Source organism: Podarcis muralis, chromosome 4, assembly GCF_964188315.1.
Source record: "Podarcis muralis chromosome 4, rPodMur119.hap1.1, whole genome shotgun sequence".
NCBI classification, from domain to species: domain Eukaryota; kingdom Metazoa; phylum Chordata; class Lepidosauria; order Squamata; family Lacertidae; genus Podarcis; species Podarcis muralis.
This window is the reverse complement of record NC_135658.1, coordinates 8,055,915-8,081,040: the sequence shown is the minus strand read 5'-3', so window position 1 is coordinate 8,081,040 and position 25,126 is coordinate 8,055,915. Positions and strand designations below refer to the sequence as shown.

At 43.5% G+C, this 25,126-nt stretch overlaps 1 protein-coding gene across 2 annotated transcripts in view; it reads right to left on the bottom strand.

The window, feature by feature from the left end:
• Positions 1-25,126, bottom strand: part of RAB6A (RAB6A, member RAS oncogene family) — a 57,951-nt gene that overhangs the window by 23,132 nt on the left and 9,693 nt on the right. For both annotated transcript variants that reach the window (XM_028725854.2, XM_028725853.2), the window contains exon 2: positions 782-840. In XM_028725854.2, coding sequence (XP_028581687.1) covers positions 782-840 — 59 coding nt within the window. The remainder of the gene's footprint in view (positions 1-781; positions 841-25,126) is intronic.

Below are 25,126 nucleotides of genomic sequence, written 5' to 3'. Positions count from 1 at the left end.
AGGTCCAGTCGCGGACGACTCTGGGGTTGCGGCGCTCATCTCGCTTTATTGGCCGAGGGAGCCAGCATACAACTTCCGGGTCACGTGGCCAGCAGGACTAAGCCGCTTCTGGCGAACCAGAGCAGCACACGGAAACGCCGTTTACCTTCCCGCCGGAGCGGTACCTATTTATCGACTTGCACTTTGACGTGCTTTCGAACTGCTAGGTTGGCAGGAGCAGGGACTGAGTAAAGGGAGCTCACCCCGTTGCGGGGATTCGAACCGCCGACCTTCTGATTGGCAAGCCCTAGGCTCTGTGGTTTAACCCACAGTGCCACTCGTATCCCACACATAAGATAGTAGGCATGTGAATTTACTGTGTGTGTATCCTGCACCCCATAGTCACCTTTGACTGGTCTTAACCGTCCAGGGGTCTTTTACCTTTACTTTTCCTGATTTATAATGCAAATCATCATGATCTGGGTAAATTCTTATGTCTGAGCTGGATCAAGCTGTTAACAAGGTGTCTCGTGGCAGATCAGGGACTCCCTAAGCTTCCAAGTGGCTTTGGTTATCCAAACAAAATGTACGGCCATTTTTTTCTTCCCCTTTGAGAAAGTAAACCAATCTCCCAGCGCACAAATTATTATTATTTTTAAAAGCAAGTGGAAGGGGTCTATTGTCTCCCAGCTGTACAGTGTTAAAATCACATGAAAGTCTCTATTATTGGGAACCCACACTGGATAAATCCCTGCGTTATGCAAGTTGACATTTGTAAATCATGAAACAAATACTGTCTTACCTGGTAGGTGTTGTCAAAGCTGTCGTACATGAACCTGGTGATCAAAGAGGTCTTCCCCACTGGAAGACAAAATTGGGAGAGTATTAGTCACATCCAAAAAATGTATTCCAGGTGTTACACTTAAGTTGTAGCAGAAGATTGGCATATAATCAAACCGACAAAGAGGAAAATCGTCCAGTACAGATAGCATTTGAGAGTGAAGATGCTTCAGGAGGCGGAGGCAACACCAGATCAGAGCAAGAGACTACATAAAGTTACTAGCTTTACTCTTTTTTTACCATTTTGTGGTTGCCTAGAACCTCAAAGGCGTAGGGTTCTTAGATGCCGTTTTTCGGGGGGCGGGGAGAGACAATCTTTGACATATTCTATAAAAGTATTTATATACAGAGCCACTCATAAGATCTCAAGGTGTGCACAATATAAAATATCATAAAACCAGACAAAATATACTGTTATCTACTCAGTATATTCAAACAGGGGGAAATATATAACAAGATCTTAAATTATAAGCTCTTACATTAGGATTGTTATAAAAGACTATCATTTGCAAAACCTTTAAAGTACATTTCATCCACGTGTTCCAAGATTTTGATCTGTGAGTTTCATGAAGCTCATTTCAGCCTACATAATGACTATTTGTGTGGCTCATATTGGACACACTTCCCTTTAAGGTGACAAAAGGATCTCTTTCATATAAATGTCTTCAAGTACTGGGATCTCACCATTTTAATTCAGTGAGGACTGTTAATGTGCAAGATTGCAGAAGTGATAGCACAATGAAGTACCTTTCCTGAGATTATAAGAATCAACAATAGCCGCTTCCTGCTGTGTCTGTAATTAAAGAGAAGCAGTGGGCTCAGTTCTTAATATGCACAGATTTACATAATGCAAGAACACCCACTCAAAAGTTCGAGTACAGTATTCAGAGGAATGGGACCTGAGGATTCGGTGTCACAATACATTCCTATGTTCAAAGCACTCCACCCTTTGTAACAGAATACCAGCCAGTAGAGCAAACAAGTAATGAAAGCTGCACTGTTACTAGTATTTACTCTCACTGTATTAGAAGGGCATTATAGCCTAGGAGGACCCAAGAGGAGTGTACTGGATCAGGCCAGCAGCCCATCTATGTTACATTCAATCTCACCTTCTGTGGGAGGAAATTCAATATATGAATCCCTGTGGACCCACGTGTGTGGGTGAACAACAAAAGAATTGGTGGGGTGCTTGGATTCAAAACATGGGGCTAGCAAAAAGAGAACCCCAGTGGCAAAGTATTAAACTCATAACAATAAGCGGCACTATAAAGCGTTAGGAATACAGGTTGCTAAACCTTTTTATGTCGTTGAGCTTCTAGCTCTCTTGCAATCTGCAGGCCACACACTGTTAAGTTTAAAACGTTTCACTTGCAGACTCAAGGTATCAGTCATGCATTGTTCCGTGCAGCAACACGGGTAGTACAGGCAGAAAACCCTTGGTTAGAAAATACAGAACATAGTTCCAAACCAGTGCTCAAAGTTTGGGAGCAAGCTTTCACATGCTATCCTTCTTTGGTTACATGGTGTGGGAAGGAGGGATGGAGAAAGGAAGTGGAAAGGCTTCACTTCCTCCCTCCCCAAAGCAGAGGGTTGTGCCTAGCTGAGTCTGTCTAGCAATACAACTCTATTTTCCTCTACCCCTTCATGCACTAACTAGCGGTCCTGTATACAGTCATACTTCATGTTACGTTTGCTTCAGGTTGAGCGTTTTCAGGTTGCGTCCCATGGCGACCCGGAAGTACTGGAACGGGTTTCGCCGCTCACACAGACGCGCAAAATGACGTCACGCGCATGCGCAGAAGCGGCGAATCACCACCCACATGTGCACTGACGCAGGTTGCGTTCTTTTCAGGTTGCAAATGGGCCTCCGGAACGGATCCCGTTCGCAACCAGAGGTACCACTGTAGTTACATTTGCCTGCAATCTCTCACACCCAATGGGCACACAGGAACACCATTCAACATTCGTTATATGCTATCATTAAGATAACCTAATACAGCAGTGGCATTCTGCGCCTAGGGACTGTAATCAACAGTAGGCCAGGCTTACAACCAAGAATTCCCAGGTCTGATCACCAGCATAGCCAGATGGAGCTGGGGAAAGGTGGCTTCCTAAGTGCCTGGAATTGCTGGATCAGTGGTTTTCCAAAATCTTGCCATCAGAGAATCAGTGTAAGAAGAAGAAGAAGAAGAGTTTTGGATTTGATATCCCACCTTTCACTCCCTTTAAGGAGTCTCAAAGCGGCTAACAATCTCCTTTCCCTTCCTCCCCTACAACAAACACTCTGTGAGGTGAGTGGGGCTGAGAGACTTCAAAGAAGTGTGACTGGCCCAAGGTCACCCAGCAGCTGCAGGTGGAGGAGCGGAGACGCGAACCCGGTTCCCCAGATTAGGAGACTACCGCTCTTAACCACTACACCACACTGGCTCTTAGGGCTCGTATATGCAGGAATCCTTGCATAGCTGCCATGAAACCAACGTATGTTGCAGCAGGGCATTCTGGGAGTGATCTTGAGTCTACACTTGAGGTTACAGGGAAACAGGCAGAGGGTCTTCTTGGTAGTAGCACCCACCTGTGGAACGCCCTCCCATCAGATGTCAAGGAGATAAGTAACTATGCAACCTTTAGAAGACATCCGGGTGTTTTTTGTGCTAGATGCTTTATGATGTTTCTGGATATTCTGGAAGCCACCCAGAGTGGCTGGGGCAACCCACTCAGATGGGTGGGGTACAAATAATAAAAATAAAATAATTAAAGTAAAATAAAAATAATAAGATGCTCTCTGAAAGCAAAAGTGCCTGAAAACTTAATGGATGCCAAAATTGTGGATTCTAATGAATACTGTTGCTGAAATCAGAGTGTGTTTTCAGCATGGCCAAACCAAAAGGTAGAAGGCAGTTAAGGTGTGTTTTATTCTGTAAGAAACTATTTCTATTGTTTGTGATGGAAAGCAAGCTTCATTTTACTACCACTATTCTGAGTGCTCTTTCGTGTTCCTTTAGAGGTCTGCCAACAATCTTGGGGGTTCGCAGGTTTCATAAAATACTTAAACTTTTATTAAACTTTCTCAATTGGTGCTTAGTTTCAAATAGCCATTCAGCCTGCTACCTTAACTGATTTCTGCTACTCTGTTACCTACTGCGAGGGCTTTGTTTTAGTTCAATTTAATGAAATTTAATGAAAAATTTCTTTCCCTAGGAAAGATTCAAGGAAAATTCAAAGAAAGGCTTTACATAAAACAAGATGTATCTTTCAAAAAGACCCTTTCTTACAAACCCCAAAGGACTAAGCTAAATTAACGTATGTTAACTACTGGAGATAAAGTAGCATGCAGATATTTAAGAGAGCCCCAAAAAGTAGTGGCTGAGCATGGAGGTACTTCTGACTCCACAGGCCAGAACCCAGCTTGTGGAAGGCTAATCTTTGCAAAAGCAGATATTTTTCCACTTCCCCATCTAATCATTAGACAGAGGGGGAAACAAGAGTAGAAAGGTAGAAAGCAGTGGTGTCCAAACTTTTTTGCAAAGAGGGCCAGATTTGATGAAGTGAAGGGCCGTGAGGGCCGACCCAAAGGCTGACCAAAGTTGTTGAGGTTTTTTTTGTTTTTTTTTTAGGATTTTACCCTAGGAAATGAACTGCCACAGGGCCTGGATAAACCGACCAGTGGTAGAAAGGATACAATGCCCAGCTAGCCTGAGTTTACAGTGGTGCCCCGCAAGACGAATGCCTCACAAGACGAAAAACCCGCTAGAGGAAAGGGTTTTCCGTTTTTGAGTTGCCTCGCAAGACAATTTTCCCTATGGGCTTGCTTTGCAAGACAAAAACGTCTTGCGAGTCTTGCGATTTTTTCCGCTTTCCCCCCCTTTTTCTAAGCCGCTAAACCGCTAATAGCCTTTTAGCCGCTAAACCGCTAATAGCCTTTTAGCCGCTAAGCCGCTAAGCCTTTAATAGCCACTAAACCGCTAATAGCACTAATCCGCTAATAGGGTTGCTTCGCAAGACGAAAAAACCGCTAGACGAAAGGGTTTTCCGTTCTTGAGTTGCTTCGCAAGAGAATTTTCCCTATGGGCTTGCTTCACAAGACGAAAACGGCTTGCGAGTCTTGCGATTTTTCCCCGCTTCCCCCCCCTTTTCTAAGCCGTTAAGCCGCTAATAGCCTTTTAGCCGCTAAGCCGCTAAGCCTTTAATAGCCACTAAGCCGCTAATAGCGCTAATCCGCTAATAGGGTTGCTTCGCAAGACGAAAAAACCGCTAGACGAAGAGACTCGCGGAACGGATTATTTTTGTCTTGCGAGGCACCACTGTACATGTTTAAGAACTCTCTTCTGTTTACATTACATTCTACCAGGTAAATACTCTGGGGTGGGTTCAGATAAGAAGAATTCTAAAAGCCTCTGCTAACCACTTTCATTAGAGTTTTAATGCCGAGGGCTTATCCGCACAACGATTGCCCCACTCTTTCCAGGCACAGATGTAGGCTTCAAAGCTCTTCAGTGCTCCGTTGGAACAAATTGGGGTTTTCTGCAGTTTGCCATTTGCTCCGATTGAGCTCTGAAGAGCGGGTTTTTGCAGGAAAACTCCAGAGCAAAAAGAGGGGGAGAGGGTGTCTGGATAAAGAGCTTTAAAGTGCATACCATGCCTGGTAAGGTAAGTGTGGATAAGCCCAAAATGGAAATTTAAACCTGATTCCCAGCTCTGCCTCAATCTCACAGCAGCCAATGCATACACAACAGGCTAAGCCTATGGAACAGCTCTTTCACATCAGCCAAGCACATCAAGTACTGAGTGGAAAGTTCAATGTCTAAATATCAGACATTTAAGAGTATATTTCTGAAAGCTAGCAAGGAAAGCTAAAGCAGCTATTTCTAGTGGGAGCAGCTGCTCACATGGATTCAAGCAGCCAGGAACATCATGTACTGTTAGGAGAGCAGGAGGGGAGTCTAGTGCCTCAGTCGTCGTTCAGTGGCTTGCATGTGCAATGGTGAGCTTTTAGGCAAATGCTCACACAAAATGGTGACATCTCATAATTCTGCACAGTAGCCAAATTAAAATGTAAGGAAATGTGGCAATTAGCCAGTGGCTTGAGGAAAAGAAAGGTCCTGTCTTGGTCGCATTGCCCTTCAAACAGCTCTAGGACAGAACATAGGCAAGCTTTTAGGGTTAGCATTTATCTACATGGCTACACTGCTATAACTTTAGTTCAGCTGTTTGAAAGCATTCTTTTTGCCAATGATGACTCTGGTGTTTGGAAGCTAAAATGCCAGTCTTGCAACTATTTCCCTGGCTACCTCTACGTAATTGATTGAGGAGTTTGAACTGCATGCTTTGTGCAAGGAATTGATGCATGGATGGGGAAAAGGCAAATATTCCATTCCATTGGGAGGAGCCAACAGGTATTCTGGGAACCTCCCCTCCCCCCGCCCTGTTTCCATTTAGAAGCTCCTCTGATTGGATTGAACAATTGAAAATTCATTTTAAAATGTATTGACAGCTTTCCAAAAGTTCAAAGCCGAGTGCAATAGGCACCTTAAACAAAACCTCAATCGACAAAATGAGTAACCTTAAACTGAAAGAGTAATAAAATAAAATTAGAGGGCAATAGGATGCCCCAACATGAAATCACACTAAGAGCTAAACTGGCATTGAACCAAAGCCCAAGTAGCTATTCCCCACGCTGCATATTAAAAACAAACACACAATAATACATACTATTTTGTACTCAAATAAGGGCAAGAACCTCTATATTTTGCTTTTTCAGTTCTCGTTCCAACAAAGTAAAGTAAGAATAGGTTCCTCACTCAAATCAATCTTGATCCCTGAATCAATTGGCTGGTGCCAGCCAAGCGCTGGGTGCAACTGCAAAGGAACCTGCATTGCAGCTTCCAAGTTGCTTGTCTCGCTAGCTACAATGAGCAAATACCTATGATTTGCCAGGGTCTGCTGATGGGAGCCCACTCAGAAAGCATGGGCAGGAGCTCTGCTCATCATCTCTGTGGGCTTAATTTGATCCATTAACACTACAACCTGTTCTCAACACCAGGCTTCTGCTCTGGAACACAGGTAAAAGAGTTTCATTTGCATACGTATGCACAAAGTGCTGTTCCTCACCAATAAGTAATCACTACTAGGCCCCACACATCTATTACAGAGGACTTCCACCGTGCTTGTGATATATGGGCTTGAACTGCAGCACTGCCCACCAGTGATTCTTGGTAATCTGCTCACCTGCTTCTAATCACTAGTGTTCAAGTTCGCTGTTACATTAAGAATAAGCAACTATCAGTGGATTCATTTGATCAGCCTGCTGTCCAAAGTGAGACACCATATTGGCCTGAATATAAGCCACACCCACAAATAAGCCACACCTTTAAAATTCAGCGGCTTGGGGGAGTCTTGGGAGCTGCGGATGGGATGGGCGCCATTGCCCTGCGCTCCCAGGATGCTTTGGGGGGGAGCTGCGCCACTTTGCCAGCGGCGTAAGGTCATGAATAAAAGCTACACTTTAACTTTTCACGATCAGAATTTGGAAAAAAGTGCAGCTTATTTTCAGGCCAATACAGTACTGAGTTTTACAAAACAGTGACAGCCCCGTCTATAACCACGCTGTGTTAAAATGTACTGGGGCGTAACAACAATAAATGATAATAATAAATAATAACAACAACCACCCTTAGAGTGAACCTTACAGGGCAGGTTACAACATTAAAACACATAATTGGACCTTTCATGGTTCTGCAAACATATATGAAGATAACAAGGAGATAAGCACCAGTCCCATTAACATCTCTTCTGGTTTGCTGAATTCTTCTACATTCGAACCAAAATGAGGCACCAAAGGCACAGAAGTGTTTATGAGAGGTTGGGTTAACATTCACCTGCCTGAAATGCGTGTTCTGCTTCTTTCATTACCGACTAGGCCAGTTCCACTGCTGTTCATTCTTTCCTCTTGCCTTTCGGGCACACAAACACTAACCTCTTTCCACATTGGTCAAAATTCTGTATTTGTCATATTGTTTCTCCCTACTTTATTTGTAGGCAGCAAATTGCCTGACAGTGGGACTAATTTACAGTGGTTCCAATTAACATGCTCTTTTATTTGCTGCTCCTGTAACTGTCCATCCAACAGCACACTGCCTCAGCACTGTGGAAAAAGAACCCTTGCTATATTTGCAAGTCATTGCCATAATTGCTCTGGGCAGCAAGATTAGGAATTTGAGGGAGTGGGAGAAAAGAGCAAAAGTAAAACTTGAGGAGGGGGGAAATGAAATTTATCTGCACAAATAGTCTTGCTCTTTCTGCTCTTTAACTGGTGCTTTGGCCAATCTTACATTAAGGTTTTGAAAATGGGCTTTTTAATCACTTCCTTGGAAAATTAGTCCCACTGTGAGGCAATTTGCCTACAAATAAAGCTGTAAATTATTATTTTTTATCAGCCAGAAGAAGCAGCTCCTCAAATTTGAGTCGCTGCAAATGCTTTTCAGTGCTCCAATCCCTTCACATTTCATTAGATTCTCTTATTTTGGATTCACAATGACTCTGCACTTTAGAGAAGGGCTACATGTAAGGAAAGTGCCTGTATGGCCCATACGCTGCAAGTAGATTCCTCTTGTGTTTTTTTTTTTTTTTTAAAGTTTTCAGGACTGTTAACACAGAGGAAGAGGAAAAGCTATTAGCATCCTGTAATAGATTGCCGAATTCCCCACCAATGTTTCTTAAAATGGCACCAAGGGCCATTTCCCAGATTAAAACTGGAGACACACTTTCTGTTCCACTCAAAAAGGCATTTTCCCCTTGATCAACTCCTTGACCTGAGGCATTCTTGCAAATGAGGGACATACCAGTTAGTATTGTCTCCTACCCTCCTCTTTTACTTCATCAGACCGTGCTTTCGGAGCACTGATGATCTTCTGAGCTTCTACAACTCTCTCTCAAGAAATCATTGGTGCAGCATTTGTGTGTCATTGTTTTTTTTAAAACGCACACAAATGTATAGAATGGGAGTTCTCCTTGGTGCTGAAATTGGGGGTGGGGTTGCACTGGACAGACATCCTGAGAGTGTAAACAGTGGACACTCGGGTTGCGAACGTGATCCGTGCGGGATGCACGTTCACAACCCGCGTCTGCGCACGCGTCTAGGGAGTTCACGGGATTTTGGAGTAGTATTTTGTATATTACGGATACCATCCCTCTACCATGTCCCTTTGTTGTTAGGAGGAGGTCTTCGAAGGTTGTCAGGAGCCTAGTTGCTACTGATTTTACTACTGGATTGTTTAAGAGGGCATGTAATTGGTGATGTGTTAACCAGGGCATTTGGGTGTCTTCTAGTTTGTCTTGTATTTCTTGTGTTGCCAAAGGTTTGTTATTTTTATAGAAGTCTAAAAAGGTAAAGGTAAAGGTACCCCTGCCCATACGGGCCAGTCTTGACAGGCTCTGGGGTTGTGCGCCCATCTCACTCAAGAGGCCGGGGGCCAGCGCTGTCCGGAGACACTTCCGGGTCACGTGGCCAGCGTGACAAAGCTGCATCTGGCGAGCCAGCGCAGCACACGGAACGCCGTTTACCTTCCCGCTGGTAAGCGGTCCCTATTTATCTACTTGCACCCGGGGGTGCTTTCGAACTGCTAGGTTGGCAGGCGCTGGGACCGAGCAGCGGGAGCGCACCCCGCCGCGGGGATTCGAACCGCCGACCTTTCGATCAGCAAGCCCTAGGCGCTGAGGCTTTTACCCACAGTGCCACCCGCGTCCCTAGGCGATATAAGCCTTTGGTTTGCCAGGTTTTAATCTGGAGGTTTTGTGCTGCGTGGTGGAATAATGGGTGGTACGCCAGGGAAATTAGTGGGGATGGGATTGGGGATAGTTTGCCTATTACTGTTTTACATGCTTTGAGCGTGGTCTGTGTGTACCTGTTAAGTGTTGTGGGAATTTTGCTTAGTTTGTTTGGGAGGAGAGGGTATGCTGTTGTGCAGTTATTTTCAATTGTGCCCCTCTCTAGGTGTATCCATTGTTTTGTCTCATCTTCTAGTATATATGGGATTATATGGCATATTTGGTTGGCAATGTAATATGTTTCTTTCTTGGGGATTCCCCATCCTCCTTCTGAGGTGGGGAGGTGCGGGTCTTCGGGGCTTATTCTTGGTTTTTTGTGTGAGAAGATAAAGGAGTGTAGTTTTCCCTGTCAACTGCGGAGTTGGGTTGAGGGGATCCAGATTGGGAGGGTTTGGAATAGGTAGGTTAGTTTTGGGAGAGTGATCATTTTGATCATGGCTATTTTGTCTGAGAGAGTGAAATTCGTGTTGTTCCATCTCTTTAGGTCTTTGTTTATTTGGCGCCACAGGGGCTTGTAGTTGTGGAGATATAATTTATTGACGTTTCTGGTTATTTGTACCCCTAGGTATCTGAACTTGGTGTGGCAAAGTTTTATCTTGGTGACATTAGTGAGTTCTTTTTGGGTGTGAGGAGGGGTGTTGAAGCACATAGCTTCTGACTTTGCAGATGTCCTAATGGCCACAACACCAGACACCTTAAACACAGCAACCTCTCTAATCAGAGAACTCAACACATTTGCAATGGTGTCGGGCCTACAAGTAAATTTTGCAAAGAGCCCTAATTTATAGGTTCTGCCTTTTATTTCCACTCCCTTGATGTCTGTGGCTGCTCAGATTCGGATTGCTAAGGGTTCCAGAGCCAGGATAAATAAGAAGGGAGACAGTGGGCATCCTTGTTTTGTGCCTCTTTGGATTGCTGTGGTATTAGAGTCCATATTGTTAGTTCTGCATTTTGCTGAGGCTTGGGGGTATATTTGTTTGAGGATTTGTAGGAAGTTGGGGCCAAATTTCATGCTAGTTAGTACATGCCCCTGATTTTGTAAGTTAAACAGCTTAGACAGATATGGTGAGACATGCTAGAGTCACAGCAAGAAATGAATATTTAAGAGTACAGAGGATACTGTGACTTGTATATAAAGTGGGTGAGATAATATGGAAACTCACAATAAAATTCAGTTAGATGTAAGAATGTTTAAAATTCTCTAGAATCATCATCCAGATGCAGCAACTGATGGCTAAATTTCCAAAAAAAAGACCTGCAAACACAAAGTGAGTCTGTAGCTCTCAAAAGGGAGACTGCAAAGCTAAGAGTCTCAAGCATTAGTACACTAAACAGCCCTCTCCACTGGCATGCTAAGACAAAGCCCTTTAAAAAAGTAGTAGTAACAGGCCATGAGCTAAGTATACAAGACTAAAGGGATGACGGAAGCCCGCATGAATATTTATGACTGTCTGGTGTAAAAGAAGCAGAAATGGAAGCTAGAGTAGAGTGAAATGGCATGAAATAATGAGGAATGACACCCAGCTAGCAGGAGAGCATCCTCAGAAGAGAGAAAATTCTGCATACTCTGGCTCCACTGGAAGAGGGGGTGGGGTGGGGAAATCAACCCTAAATTAGCCCCATTCTCAGCAGCACACAAATATCAACACCAACATTATCAAGGGTAATGGAAGTAGATTCTTAATAACCGGATCACACCAAATGCAAAATACATGCAGAATTTTGCAGATATCGTCACTGAAGAAGATCCAACACCCCACACAATTAGATTCATAGCCTCTTCCACTTCTCCTCAAGAGAAAGTGGGGACATGCTCATTTATTATGTCGTCTGGAAAGCAAGAAGTTGCTGAATGAATGCTTGTATGCTACAGGGACTTCCCAACCATGAAGTTCTTGTTGGTGGAGGATGTACATTGGGAGGTCAAGGCAGAGTCTTACTCCTGTTCCCCCTTCCTCCATAGAAGCAAATAATACAAATCATTTATATGGAAGGAGGAAAAGGATGTTTGTCAGGCCAAGTTTAAAAACATCTGGTGGCTGGGACAAGAGGCAGGCATTGCTCTAGTTCAACTCTGATACTATATCCCATTTACTTGTTGTTGTTGTTTAATCGTTTAGTCGTGTCCGACTCTTCGTGACCCCATGGACCAGAGCACGCCAGGCACTTCTGTCTTCTACTGTCTCCTGCAATTTGGTCAGACTCATGTTTGTAGCTTCGAGAACACTGTCCAACCATCTCGTCCTCTGTCGTCCCCTTCTCCTTGTGCCCTCCATCTTTCCCAACATCAGGGTCTTTTCCAAGGAGTCTTCTCTTCTCATGAGGTGGCCAAAGTATTGGAGCCTCAGCTTCACAATCTGTCCTTCCCGTGAGCACTCAGGGCTGATTTCCTTCAGAATGGATGCGTTTGATCTTATTGCAGTCCATGGGACTCTCCAGAGTCTCCTCCAGCACCAGAATTCAAAAGCATCCATTCTTTGGCGATCAGCCTTCTTTATGGTCCAGCTCTCACTTCCATACATCACTACTGGGAAAACCATGGCTTTAACTATACGGACCTTTGTTGGCAAGGTGATGTCTCTGCTATTTACCCATTTACTTAGTTCCACTGAATTTCAGCGGGAGGCACTGAGAACAGAACTTGCTCCTACAAGCATATTCTTATCCTCAGTTTCTAGACCCAAAGTGTGATGAGCCCAGGCTGCCAGGCCCTGGTGAAATGCTTACATTTTTTTTACACTGCTAATGAAATAGCCTAACCCATATTCTCCATATTCCAAAGGGAAGAAACCAATGTTTTAAAATCTATTGTCTAGCCTTATGAGAATTTCCTTCCTGTCTTTATCTGGGAACAACTTGTGCACATTTTCAATGCAAACGTATACAGATGGATTTCAAAGCAATACTGAAATCTCTGGTCTCTGACTTTACATCAGCAACCTATGCAGTCTTCTGTACAGTGGAGAGCTTACAAAAAAAAAAAAAAAAAAAGCAAGCTCCACCTGCAGATAAGCCTGGAGAGGCAGCAGATCCTATTCTCCCATCACAATTTGTCTGCCTCCAACTGCAAACTGGAGGGCTTAGTTCCAGTCAGGCATGAAAAATCTTGTTTACTTTAGATATTGCCTGTCAGACTACTTGCTGGTTGCTGGTGCATTCCTAAGAGTGTTCTCCTAGCTTAAGAAAAGCAGCAAGTTTATCACCTCTACAAGAGCCAGGTGTCAAGCAAGTAGTACTCAGATGTTTAGAGAAAAGATGATTGGGAGAAGATGCGGTGTTGAGTTTTAGAGATCCTTGTGCTGTGTTGTGATATTTTGGAATTTTCATCTATCATCCTAGCCAGGAATGCATGTATTCTGCACCCAAAAGTGTCAAAAAACCTAGCGGCCCACTGGGAAAAGGTCCCCCCCCCCCAATTATCTGTATTTCAAAATTATGCACTCAATTGTATTTTTAGGTTTCATATTTCCTTCTTTTAGTAAACTGCCCTGTGTATAATATTTAAGGGCAACAAACATATTAAAATATAAAAAGCTGCTTAATTTGCGCATCTTTTTCACAATCCATAGTTTATATCTAAATGATCTTTTTAAAAAAAACAACCCCCCCAAAAAAATGATAGAAGGAAGGAAAGTTTGTAACAGAGTTTTTTTAAAACAGGGATTGTGGGGTGGGGGTGGGGAGTTCAGGAAATAACAAGCCAATTAGCTCAATGTCCATTTCAGGTCAATTAGTTAAAATCATTATTAAAGATATTATTAAAGACGTATATAGCGTCTACAACAGGACCATGGGTGTAGCCAAGGGAGGAGCAGCTGCCCCACACAAATCAATTAAAATATATAGCAAACTGAGGGTCTGCCCCCCCCCAACAAAAGGTCTGCCCCCCCCAACAAAAATCCTGGCTGCAGGACTGTGGAATGAGTTGTAGTCCAAAACATCTGGAAGCACTAGGGGAAGGCAACAGTAGTCCAATTTGGATGCAACCAGGGCATATTAATTAAGTTCTAAGTATTAGCAGATGGCCAGATAAAATATATTGACAAAAGGCTCCTGGGAGGTTGCATCCCCTGCCTCCAAGAAATATAATCACAGCTGTCCTTGCATCCATTGGTCAGAGAAGGAGAGGCTGCAGGGACTGCCAGCTATGCTAGAAATGTAGAGTAATTTGTCAGATCAGTAATACTGCTTATATTAAGTAACTTTAAAATATAAACCCAGAGCAGACCTCAAGGAGCACAACTAGGTTTTTGGATGGGGAAGAATCTTATCTGGAGATGTTAGATAGGCTTGCTATTCTGCTCAGTGTCAATATGTATTTCTTTTTTTCCAAAGTGCTTTTTTCCTTTTGATGGTGCTATTATTTGAGAGATTATACCTCAGACATTTGTTGCAGTTCTTTGTCAAGTTGATGGGTTTTTTTGTACTATGCTTTTCAAAAATCAAATAAAAATACTATCAGATAATCTTTGCCTGAAGATTTACAGTCCTGTTCTCTAATCTCCATACAGTGCTTGTTATATTTTAAGCACTTGGAAAGCGATAAATAGTTCAAACTGAATTTTATTTAATTCCACATCTCATTATTGGTAATACCACTTGAGATTTTAGTGCAAGAGTAGTCAGATCACAGAAACACACAGCAGCAGGCGCAAGTAGCATCGAAAAGGAAGTATTTCTAAACCTTTTTAATATCATAGGTAAGGCAAGTCACTCCTGCCCTCTGAAAACAGACTATTAACAATATGATAAGCTATTTCAAGTTGCAAGATATTTGAGGGTGCATGTTTCTTTCCACAGCCTAAAGATTACATCTATTATCTTTTCCCCAAAGATAAGAGGAAGAGCTAATCAGCAATTACAGACAACAAATGCCAGACACAAAGGCTCCAGAACCCCTCTGAGCTGCACCTGCCATTGCATCCCTAAGCAGTATTTCAGCAGCAATCCACACCTAAGATGCAATCAAGTACATAGGCAATAGCATTCCCACCCCAACATTTAGGGACAAGTGTGTAGCTCTCTGGAAAAAGTATCAACAGGGGGCTCATCCCCATGCTCAAGTCTGGACATTGATGTAAACTTTAAAAAAATGTTGTCTGTCTGAAATTGGGATACAGAAAGTTAAGCAACCAAGAGTTAATTGTCCTTTAAAAAAGAAAATACATCAAAATAATAGAAACTGACCAGAAAAACCAATCCAAGACAGATTCCTTTCAGGAGATTCCCTTTACAATATTCTTGTAAATACCAAGCAAGAGGCATTTTTACAGCTTGAAATACAAATTTTAAAGGTTTTTAAATTATGCAGGGTGGGCAGATTTCAGGATACATTTCAACCCTAGCAAAGCAACAGTTAAAATGTGAGATCCAACTTTTGGTTGACATTTGTATGATTACTCCGTGCAACCTCTCTCCCTAAACTTCTTGTCATTTATAAGCAACTTTTAGAAGATTACATTGTGGTGTGCAATCCCTTGGGCTGTGGAGGACCTTGAGCAAGAGACCCTAGGGAAGCAAAGAACTTTCCGAAAAGGCAGCTAGGTTTGCCCCATGGATCTCCACCACTGCCAAAGGAAGAAAGGAAGGAAGACTACAAGATTAGCCGGGTAACACTTGGCTCCAGAAAGTAGCAACTGATAGAGGGTGGGTGGGTGGGTGTGCAGGCATCTTGCTAAGAAGTGTGTCTTGTGAACATCCACGTGACAGAAAGAAAGTAATTCCAAATGGATTCTGCAGTGAAATATGCAATATCTATCTATCTATCTATCTATCTATCTATCTATCTATCTATCATCATTAAGTGCAAGTAAGAGATCCAGAATCACTGAAAATCAGCTACTCTTTATCTCCATCCGCTACCAACGTTTTCTAGACTTAAGGGGCCACTGGGTCTTTAAAATAAGATGTGGGCAAGTCACATTTAATTGTCACAGAACTGCCAAGAAAAGAAACACAGGACTATGCTGGCCACTGGGCTGAGCGCTAAAGGGCTGGGACAGACACCCAGGACAGCGCTGAAGCACTGGAAGAAGGAAACAAAGGAGACAGAGGGGCAGGTGTTGCTTCATCTTGGCTGCTTGTAGAGCGACCAAACAGTACCTGTCCAAGGTGAGCAGGTAAGTGGCAGATACTGGGGTTTCAACATCTTCAGAAACGTATTTCTAGTTTTATAGTGTATACCACAGTGCTCTGACATTAAGATCATTGTTATTATCTTAATAAAGGTTTGTTTGTTACATTTCAGGTAGTAGCTTGAATTTCAAACTCTTTCATTCATTAACTGCACTTACTCCAAGGAAGCCAAACACGGAGAGAAATCAGTGTTTTATATATGAAGTGCAACAGAAATATTATGTGCCAAAAACAGGCACACACAGTCTTGGCTAGCCTAATACAAACAGCTCTATGATGCTACTAAGTCACCTGTTCCAGTTCCAGCAACCATCATGCCATACTTAATGCGAAACAGAGGGCTTTAATTGGATGGTTGGCATCTGTCTGTCTTGGGAGCTACAGTGGTGCCCCGCAAGACGAACGCCTCGCAAGACGGAAAACCCGCTAGACGAAAGGGTTTTCCGTTTTGGAGGCGCTTCGCAAAACGAATTTCCCTATGGGCTTGCTTCGCAAGACGAAAGCCCATAGGGAAATCTCCGGGACAGCGGGGAAGCGCAGCGCGTCTTCCCCGCTGTCCTCGGACCTCCTCCGAAGCCTGGCGGCGGGGCGGGGACACCTCCTCCCGCTGCCCGGCTTCGGAAGGCTCCTCCGAAGCCGGGCGGCGGGGCGGGAACACCTCCCGCTGCCGCCCGGCTTCGGAAGGCTCCTTCTGAAGGCCGGCGGGGGGCAAAAGTCTTTGCTCCCCCCTGCCTGCCTTCCCAGGAGAGCAGAGAAACGCGCTGTCCCGGACAGCTTTTGAAGGCAGGTGGGGGGGAGCAAAGACTTTCGCCCCCCGCCCGCCTTCAGAAGAGGTCCAGGACCTCTTCTGAAGGCTGGCGGGGGGCAAAAGTCTTTGTCCCCCCTGCCTGCCTTCCCAGGGGCTTTTAAATCGCCCTGGACAGCGGAGAAGTCCTCCGCTGTCCCGGGGCGATTTTAAAATGCCGCCCGCCAGCATTTTAAGATCGCCCCGGACAGCGGAGAAGTCCTCCGCTGTCCCGGGGTTTTTTAAAATGCTGGGGGTGGGAAGAAAAGCCCTTGTCCCCCCCCCCCAGCCTTCAGAAGAGGTCGGGGGACAGACTGTCCCTGGACCTGGTCTGAAGGCGGTTTCCATAGGAACGCATTAATTGATTTTCAATGCATTCCTATGGGAAACCGTGCTTCGCAAGACGAAAAACTCGCAAGAAGAAAAAACTTGCGGAACGAATTAATTTCATCTTGCGAGGCACCACTGTAATGGAAATGCCTAATTAGGGCAACCTTTGGAATGTTCAAAGGTCCTTGAGTTACTATTGATAAGACAAAAGGACATCATAAAAACTTAAGAATGCCTAGAACAGAATTTTTGCTTCTTCCAGCAGCAAATCACACCTCAATTTGGGGAGGAGGGGTTTAAGCCCCTAGGTTTTTCAGGGTCTTTTATTTGTTCGATGGTACAATATAGCAAAAACTAAATCTGGACCTCCTGCTCTCTACCTATAGCCAGAAAGCTTGCCCTTATTATTACTGTTTCAGATTGGAGAATTAGTGTGGTTAAACATACCTGAACTCATCTTTAATAACAGTAAAAAATGACAGCAGACAACAGCTCCAGATGGTTTGCTTGTTGTAAATTTGAAAACTATTATTTGAGTTCAAGCCTGTGAGAAGTACATGTACCACAATTCGGTGTGATGTCTGAAAGGAGCCAGTTTCCACATGATTAAGTGGGTAAGGGGGAGAACCATATGCTTTTGAGCAACAGTACACCTCATCAAGCAGCAACACTTTTCAGGTCACTTGGCGTTAAATTTTTTAGCAATAATTCACATGACAAAACCGTAACTGCAGCAATATTCACCCTCAAGAGGATAATTTAATGAAATGGCCAATGGAGCAGATTTTGCTTTAGGTGGGAAAGTTCAGATCTTTTATTAGAGAGTCTGCTTAAAGGAGAAGAAACCTTCAGATTAACAGTTTAACACAGGCTGGGATTTTAAAACCTTACACATCTGTTTTATCTATGAGGGTGCTAAAAAAAACCAACCTGTCGCCAGAGTTCCTTTCTTGAAAAGCCAAAGCAAGTCAGATACTTTCCAGAGAAGGCTATCAGTACATGGGAGCATCGCCAAAGAACATAACGTTTAGGAGGAAGGGCCATTTTTAAGGGGCTGCTCACTTCCTTTAATTCTTCTTGCACCCAGTTAAGGTATTTTTATTCCGTATTTTGACCATTTGTATACCACTTAATCACCATAGTTTCTAGGTTAGACCACATAACTGGCTTGTTACCCATTGTTCTGAGAATATCTAGCAATCACACGCGTCAAAAGGTTTTAGGTGCATGTTGTGGGTACAGGGCTGGCTAGTGCTAGCTGGCCACATTTTCAAGCAGAGGAATTTGGTGGAAATGCAAGTTTCAAAAAGGCTGCCACTAAGCGTGAATATTTTAGTTACATAATTAACATTGCATGATCACACTCCTTGTAGACTAGGAGACATTTTGCATTTCTTCTACAATGCTATTTATGCAATTTCCACTACAAGCCTAAAAAGGAGTGCATTTTAAAACGAGACAATAAACGAAAGTATCAGCTTTATACCCTTTTGGCCAGATCAATTTTCGAAGGCATGTACATGTTTTAAAGGCTTTTGTATTAAGGCATTCAAACTCAAAGAACAGACATCTTTAATTTGAGGCTTGAGCTAGTTCTATTATTTATACATACCACTTCATAATTTATCCCCTATTTTGTCCTCCCTTCCCCTTTCCCCATTCAAAACTGTTTTTTAATCACGTGGTAGCTTTTCAATGGATGTCTCACTTGAATGTCAGGCACCTTAAGCAAAATAAAATCAGGTATTCAAGAAGTGAGACATCTGACCTAATATGTGGCTATAGGAAGATTTGTTTGATGCCAGGGCTACTTTGCCATCTTACTGCACAAAACAACTGAAAATATGGTGAAAATCCCATAAGAGAAGGCTTAGATAGTTTTCACAATATAAATGCCCCTCACTGAGTAATTAAGAAGGCATGTGATCAATAAAGGCACTCCTAAAATTCTGGAGGCTAACATAGCTGAAAGGAGTTTAAAAATTATTTTAAGCACAAATATTTCCATTTTAAAAGACAGTATATTTCTACAGAACACAACATTCTCTTTGCTTTATTTAACAGCTGCCCTGTGGTTTCCAACCTAAACATCACTTCTGTCTTTAATGCAGTCATTGAAGAAAGACTGGCTTTTCATGAGAGGCAGAAGCGGAAATGACTAGGTAATCCCATCACATAAGGATTTTACCAAGTAGATGCCTTATTCCCAATGGAACTGTGCAAGGCAATGCTTTCAAGCTATGTGGATCATACCAGTTTAGTCAGTTTCCAACAACAGCAGAACTTCAAGGACAGGCTCATTAAATTGTAATCTGTATATCCCAATTGAATAGCTCCCCATTTACGTTCTGCCAGACAAGAGTTTTTAAAGGCTGTGACTGCTCTGCTGTTAATCTTACAGCTTTAAGGAGTTATCCAATACCAGTAACCAAATGCCATAATAAAAAAATTCTACATTTTATATTTTGTATTCTACCAGGATACTGAATACATATCTCTCTTCTAAGATGGCCTAGAGCAGGCTTCCTCAAACTCGGCCATCCAGATGTTTTTTGGCCTACAACTCCCATGATCCCTAGCTAGCAAGACCAGTGGTCAGGGATGATGGGAACTGTAGTCTCAAAACATCTGGAGGGCCAAATTTGAGGAAGCCTGGCCTAGAGAGGCAAACCATCAATGGGGCACTGCACAAGAGAAAATACTGGCCTTCCATTTAAGTGCATCTTCAGATATCAGGCACTACCAAGACAATATTAAAGATTTTAAGTGGCCATGTTTATGGAAACTTTCAGCAAATCAGAAAAATCTAACACAACCGCTTAAGCTACCTGCAGAGCACATCAAGGCCTTGAGGTCCAGTTAATCATTTATGATGCCCCCCACTTTAGTGTGTCACATTAATATAACCTTAGAAACCTATGACAATGTAACACGTGCCAGACATTACACAACAGATCAAGGGTAATGAAGTTACATGCCAAATCTGCAAGTGGGTGATGTCAATGAAGGAGGAGGATGAGCAACATGGAACACAAGCATAATTGCAATAGAGCTGCTCTCAAGCAACCCAATTTGACAGGGAACTCCACTGCTTAGAATTCACACAGCACTGCAAAAGGTGCACACTCACACTCTCTCTCTCTCTCTCTCTCTCTCTCTCTCTCTCTCTCTCTCTCATCAGCACAAAGCACTGAGGTAGTGCAAGACATTACAGGAGATCCATCAAGATCCCATTATGATTTACTCTGGTTTCCTTGCAGTGGAGGAAGAGGTTTCCTTGCAGTGGAGTGAGAGCTGGACCATAAAGAAGGCTGATCGCCGAAGAATGGATGCTTTTGAATTCTGGTGCTGGAGGAGACTCTTGAGAGTCCGATGAACTGCAAGAAGATCAAACTGATCCATCCCTAAGGAAATCAGCCCTGAGTGCTGAAGGACAGATCGTGAAGCTGAGGCTCCAATACTTTGGCCACCTCATGAGAAGAGAAGACTCCCTGGAAAAGACCCTGAGGTTGAGAAAGATGGAGAGCACAAGGAGAAGGGGATGACAGAGGACAAGATGGTTGGATAGTGTCTTCGAAGCTACCAGCATGAGTTTGACCAAACTGCGGGAGGCAGTGGAAGACAGAAGTGCCTGGCGTGCTCTGGTCCACGGGGTCACGAAGAGTCGGACATGACTAAACGACTAAACAACAACCTTGCAGTGGAAGTAGCTACTCTCTCACTGCTTTGACTTACAGTGGGAGCCATGCAAGAACTACCAGCCCAAGGAGCTATCAAGCAACTACCAATCTAGGGAAGATATAGTTACAGATAACTGGACTTGCCCAACTGGCCTGTAAGGAGTCATATCCCTGCAGTATCATCATCTGGAGGAAGACTAATATCCTTGAGCTTTGGTGACTTTCCTATTTCCAAACAAGGGTGACATATGGTAATAACTCAAAGATACAGTCTTTGTCCCTAAAGTGAATTAGCTTTATATTTGTGAGCAAAATTGAGAACAGTCTGCTACAGTCTCATAAAAGCCGCAAGGATTTTATGGGAAAATGCCTAGCTTATTTTCAACAAAGCTACGTAGTTCCTGCTTTTAAAGTCTCACAGCTCATGCATCCCCAAAGAGCCAATGGTTAACGACATAATGACTTTCGCTGCAATATCAAACTAATGGACACATTAACTAAGGCAGGCCATTCCTACTGACATCTGATTACCACCCATAGCTGTGTATGAAGTATGATTTACTTGCTAGTAAATCAAGTAGGCTATAATGATAGTTCCACACTGAACACACTTCTGGATGCGAAGAACTGTCCTTTCTCTACCTGCAGTAATTGAGAGGAGGCTGCACTACGAGTACTGGACCACATACACCAAGTAATGGTATCAGCAGGCAAAGCAAATGGCCAAAACTAAGGACGCGGGTGGCGCTGTGGGTAAAACCTCAGCGTCTGGGACTTGCTGATCGTCAGGTCGGCGGTTCGAATCCCCGCGGCGGGGTGCGCTCCCGTTGCTCGGTCCCAGCGCCTGCCAACCTAGCAGTTCGAAAGCACATCAAAGTGCAAGTAGATAAATAGGGACCGCTTACTAGCGGGAAGGTAAACAGTGTTTCTGTGTGCGGCTGTGGCTCGCCAGATGCAGCTTGTCACGCTGGCCACGTGACCCAGAAGTGTCTGCGGACAGCGCTGGCTCCCGGCCTATAGAGTGAGATGAGTGCACAACCCTAGAGTCTGGCAAGACTGGCCCGTACGGGCAGGGGTACCTTTACCTTTTACCTTAAGTACAGTGGTACCTTTGCTTACGAACATAATCCGTTCCAGAAGTCCGTTCTTAAACCAAAACCTTTCTCAAACCGAGGTGCGCTTTCCTTAATGAGGCCTCCTGCTGCCGGTGCCCTTCTACCATTCGGATTCCGTTCTTAGAACAAGGTAAAGTTCTCAAACCAAGACACTATTTCCAGTTTTGCAGAGTTTGTACACCAAATCGTTCTGAAACCAGATTGTTCTTAAACCGAGGTACCACTGTGGAGCTACATCAGCTAACAAGAAGCATGCACAGGGCAGAGAATGAACTGAGCCAGAAAGTTGGTAATTCAAATGTCACATCAGCCATACACTTACTTACTAGGTGGTCTTAAGCAAGAACAATGCCCTGCTTGATAAATCTCTGTAAATCTGTTTGATGCTAATTTACAAATCAGGGTTAGAGGCAGCACTTCAGCTAGTTTCACAGTTTTGGGCTCACAGGAAACTATGCTTTAACAAACATGAATTCACCAGGAACACAAGGAGGTTGGGGAAGAGAAGTGCTAAAGGTGGCTTTGTTGCAACACCAATAAACTGTGATTTGTTGAATGAGCAGCACTGTCCCTAAACTGAGCCACTGATGCTTAGCCTCAGCCATTTGCAGTACATTAACATTAGCAGCCCACCTTATCCATTTGTTATAAGGATTACCAAGGAGGCGTTTGAAGTGCTTTGAATGTTTAAATAGTGTTTTCTCCAAGTAGCACTGTAATTAGCACAATGAAGACACAGCTGCATAAACAGTACCAACTTTAGAATGCTCTCACCACGTTACACGTATTTTGTAGCTGAGACTAAAGCTGGGGCAGCAGAATCCAGCCTTGGATTGTGGGGATCTGCCCCCCTTCCAACCTCACCATTCACAATCTGTCTGGACATGATTCCATTGCCTCTATGCAGCATGCACCGCCTAGAACTCTTTAATTGTATTTCTTTAATCCAAGTTCACAAAAGAACAATTCACAGAAGATAGGCCAAGGTAGGTGGAACTACAAACAAGGTGGTCTTCCGAGTCTGTCTGACTGCGCAGAATATCAGCCCTCTTTGGACCCAAGAGGTCAGAATTTGAAACTTTCAGAAACTTGTACAACAGGGGAAATATAAAAAAAAATCAGGCTTTAAAAAATGAATTTCACATACCCATGACCCTAATAATCTTGGACACAACTATGTCTAAAAACTGACACTTCTTAAATAAGGGACTTCCCAATTCTACAGCTACCCGCCATTATAAACGTTCACTATTAATGACACTCAAACGGCAAATCAGTTCTTTTGTTGGATCATAAGGATCCATGTAGTGGTTTTTTCAACCAATGTGAATAACTTCCTGGGAAGATCGGCAGTGTGCTTTCCAATGGCGAAGGGTGGAAGGGAAGAGAATGGTATAGCTAAGGACTGAGGCTGTAGACTGGGAAAGGCAATGTTCAACAATCCAAGTAAAGCAGCTGTAGCTGAAAGGGAGGAGGATTCCACACCATTCTTTGGGGGCTTGGAAGCTTTTGTATGAGACAATTGTAAAATGTTAATCAGTTGAAGAGGCATTGGAGCCAAGAGTCTTTTCTTCACCAAGGGTGAGAAGTTAGGAGATCCATGAACTGCAACTAATCAGAAAGAAGGCACATCAGGGAACTATATGATGCTAATTAAGGTTGGATCTATGAAGCTGTTTCATGAGAAGAGAAGACTCCCTGGAAAAGACCCTGATGTTGGGAAAGATGGAGGGCACAAGAAGAAGGGGACGACAGAGGATGAGATGGTTGGACAGTGTTCTCGAAGCTACCAACATGAGTTTGACCAAACTGTGGGAGGCAGTGGAAGACAGGAGTGCCTGGCGTGCTCTGGTCCATGGGGTCACAAAGAGTCTGACACGACTAAACGACTAAACAACAACAACATCAGCAAGATGCTAGAAGAGAATTGATATGAGATTGCAGAATAAGAGCGAGTCAACATTTCTGGAAACCCCTCTCCAATTGATCGGTGTATGTACATTATTATTTGAATTCATATTTTTTTTAAGCAGTCAAGGTCTCATGTGTGGAGAAGTGACTGGTTGTGACAGCTATAAAGACAGTTTCTCTGTTCACTGAACATACCTGTACCAACAGTAAAAGGGCAAGAACCCACTGAACACCCATATACATATCACAAACACACCATGTACACATTGTAAGCCTACTTCAAATCAGCAGATTGTTTTGTCACTTAAGCATGCTTGCTCAAAAGGGAGGATTATCTAATCTGTAAAAATCCTGCTCAATAATCCACAAGCATTTAGGTATTTTCTGATAGCTAAGGAATAGCAGTTTATCACAGCAGGATAGTGTTTCAGATCTTTGGATTATACAAATGTTATTAGACTAATGCAAGATGCGGCTGAGTTGCCTAACCCAAAAACTCAAAATGAAATGCACAGAAAAAGGCCTACAGCTCAGTTACAGACCTTTATAGACAGAAGATCCCAAGTGCAATTCCCAACATCTCTAGGTTAGAAGGATCATGTGCTACAAGGGTGAGAAAGAACACTGCCAATTGATTGTATGGTGTATGTTCTCTGCTTGAAATCCTAGGAATCTGCTTCCAGGGTACACAATATTGCTGTCAGGGTACACAATACTGGTCTAGAAGGACCAAAGGCCTGACTGAATACAATGCATCTTGTACACCATGGGGCTGTCTCAATTTGCACAGAGCAAGGCATTACACTCAATTGAAGTCTTCGCCTTGTGATGTGAGGGGATGGTCTGGATATTTGGGAGTGGAGAAAATCCCCTTGTTATTATCATGATCACACCGCTACCAGGTGAAGTTTGGTCTTACAGCAGGTTGCCTCCACAACCCTTGCATGGTAGGAGATCCATTAGGATGGTCACCACTGGATTCCTAGGATAGTCTAGATAATTTTGGGGTAGCTGAAGTCGGTGCTTCTGTTGAGGTTTAGTCTTGCTATGGAACGGTAAATCACAAAGGACTATCAACAATATCGCTTCTGGGTTCCCTCTCCAGTGCTATGGAGCCCAGCATGCCCCTGATTCTCTAAGCAGCTCTAGGCAATGAAACAAGCCAGACTACTATTAGAACACAAAAGGCATTAAGACTCAATGTGCGACTGACTCAATGTGTTCAGAATGCATAATTTTACCTACCTAGCAGTAAAGGCAGAGAAGGACTACTTTACTGTCTCTGTTGCCTCCTGAAATAGCCTGTCAGCAGAGCTATCCCGAGTGGTGCAGGGCTTGTTGACATCTACCCCTGTGAATGGTTAATTGCCTACTGAGACAATTTTGCTAGGTATTTTGAGGATGAAATTGCTCACCTTCATGCCAGCTTGAATACTGTCATTAGTGCAGTACCAAGCCATGTGTCCAATGCACCATTTTATCCCATTTTTGTGGAATAAGCTCATTTTTGTGGCCTGAGGACTTGTAGC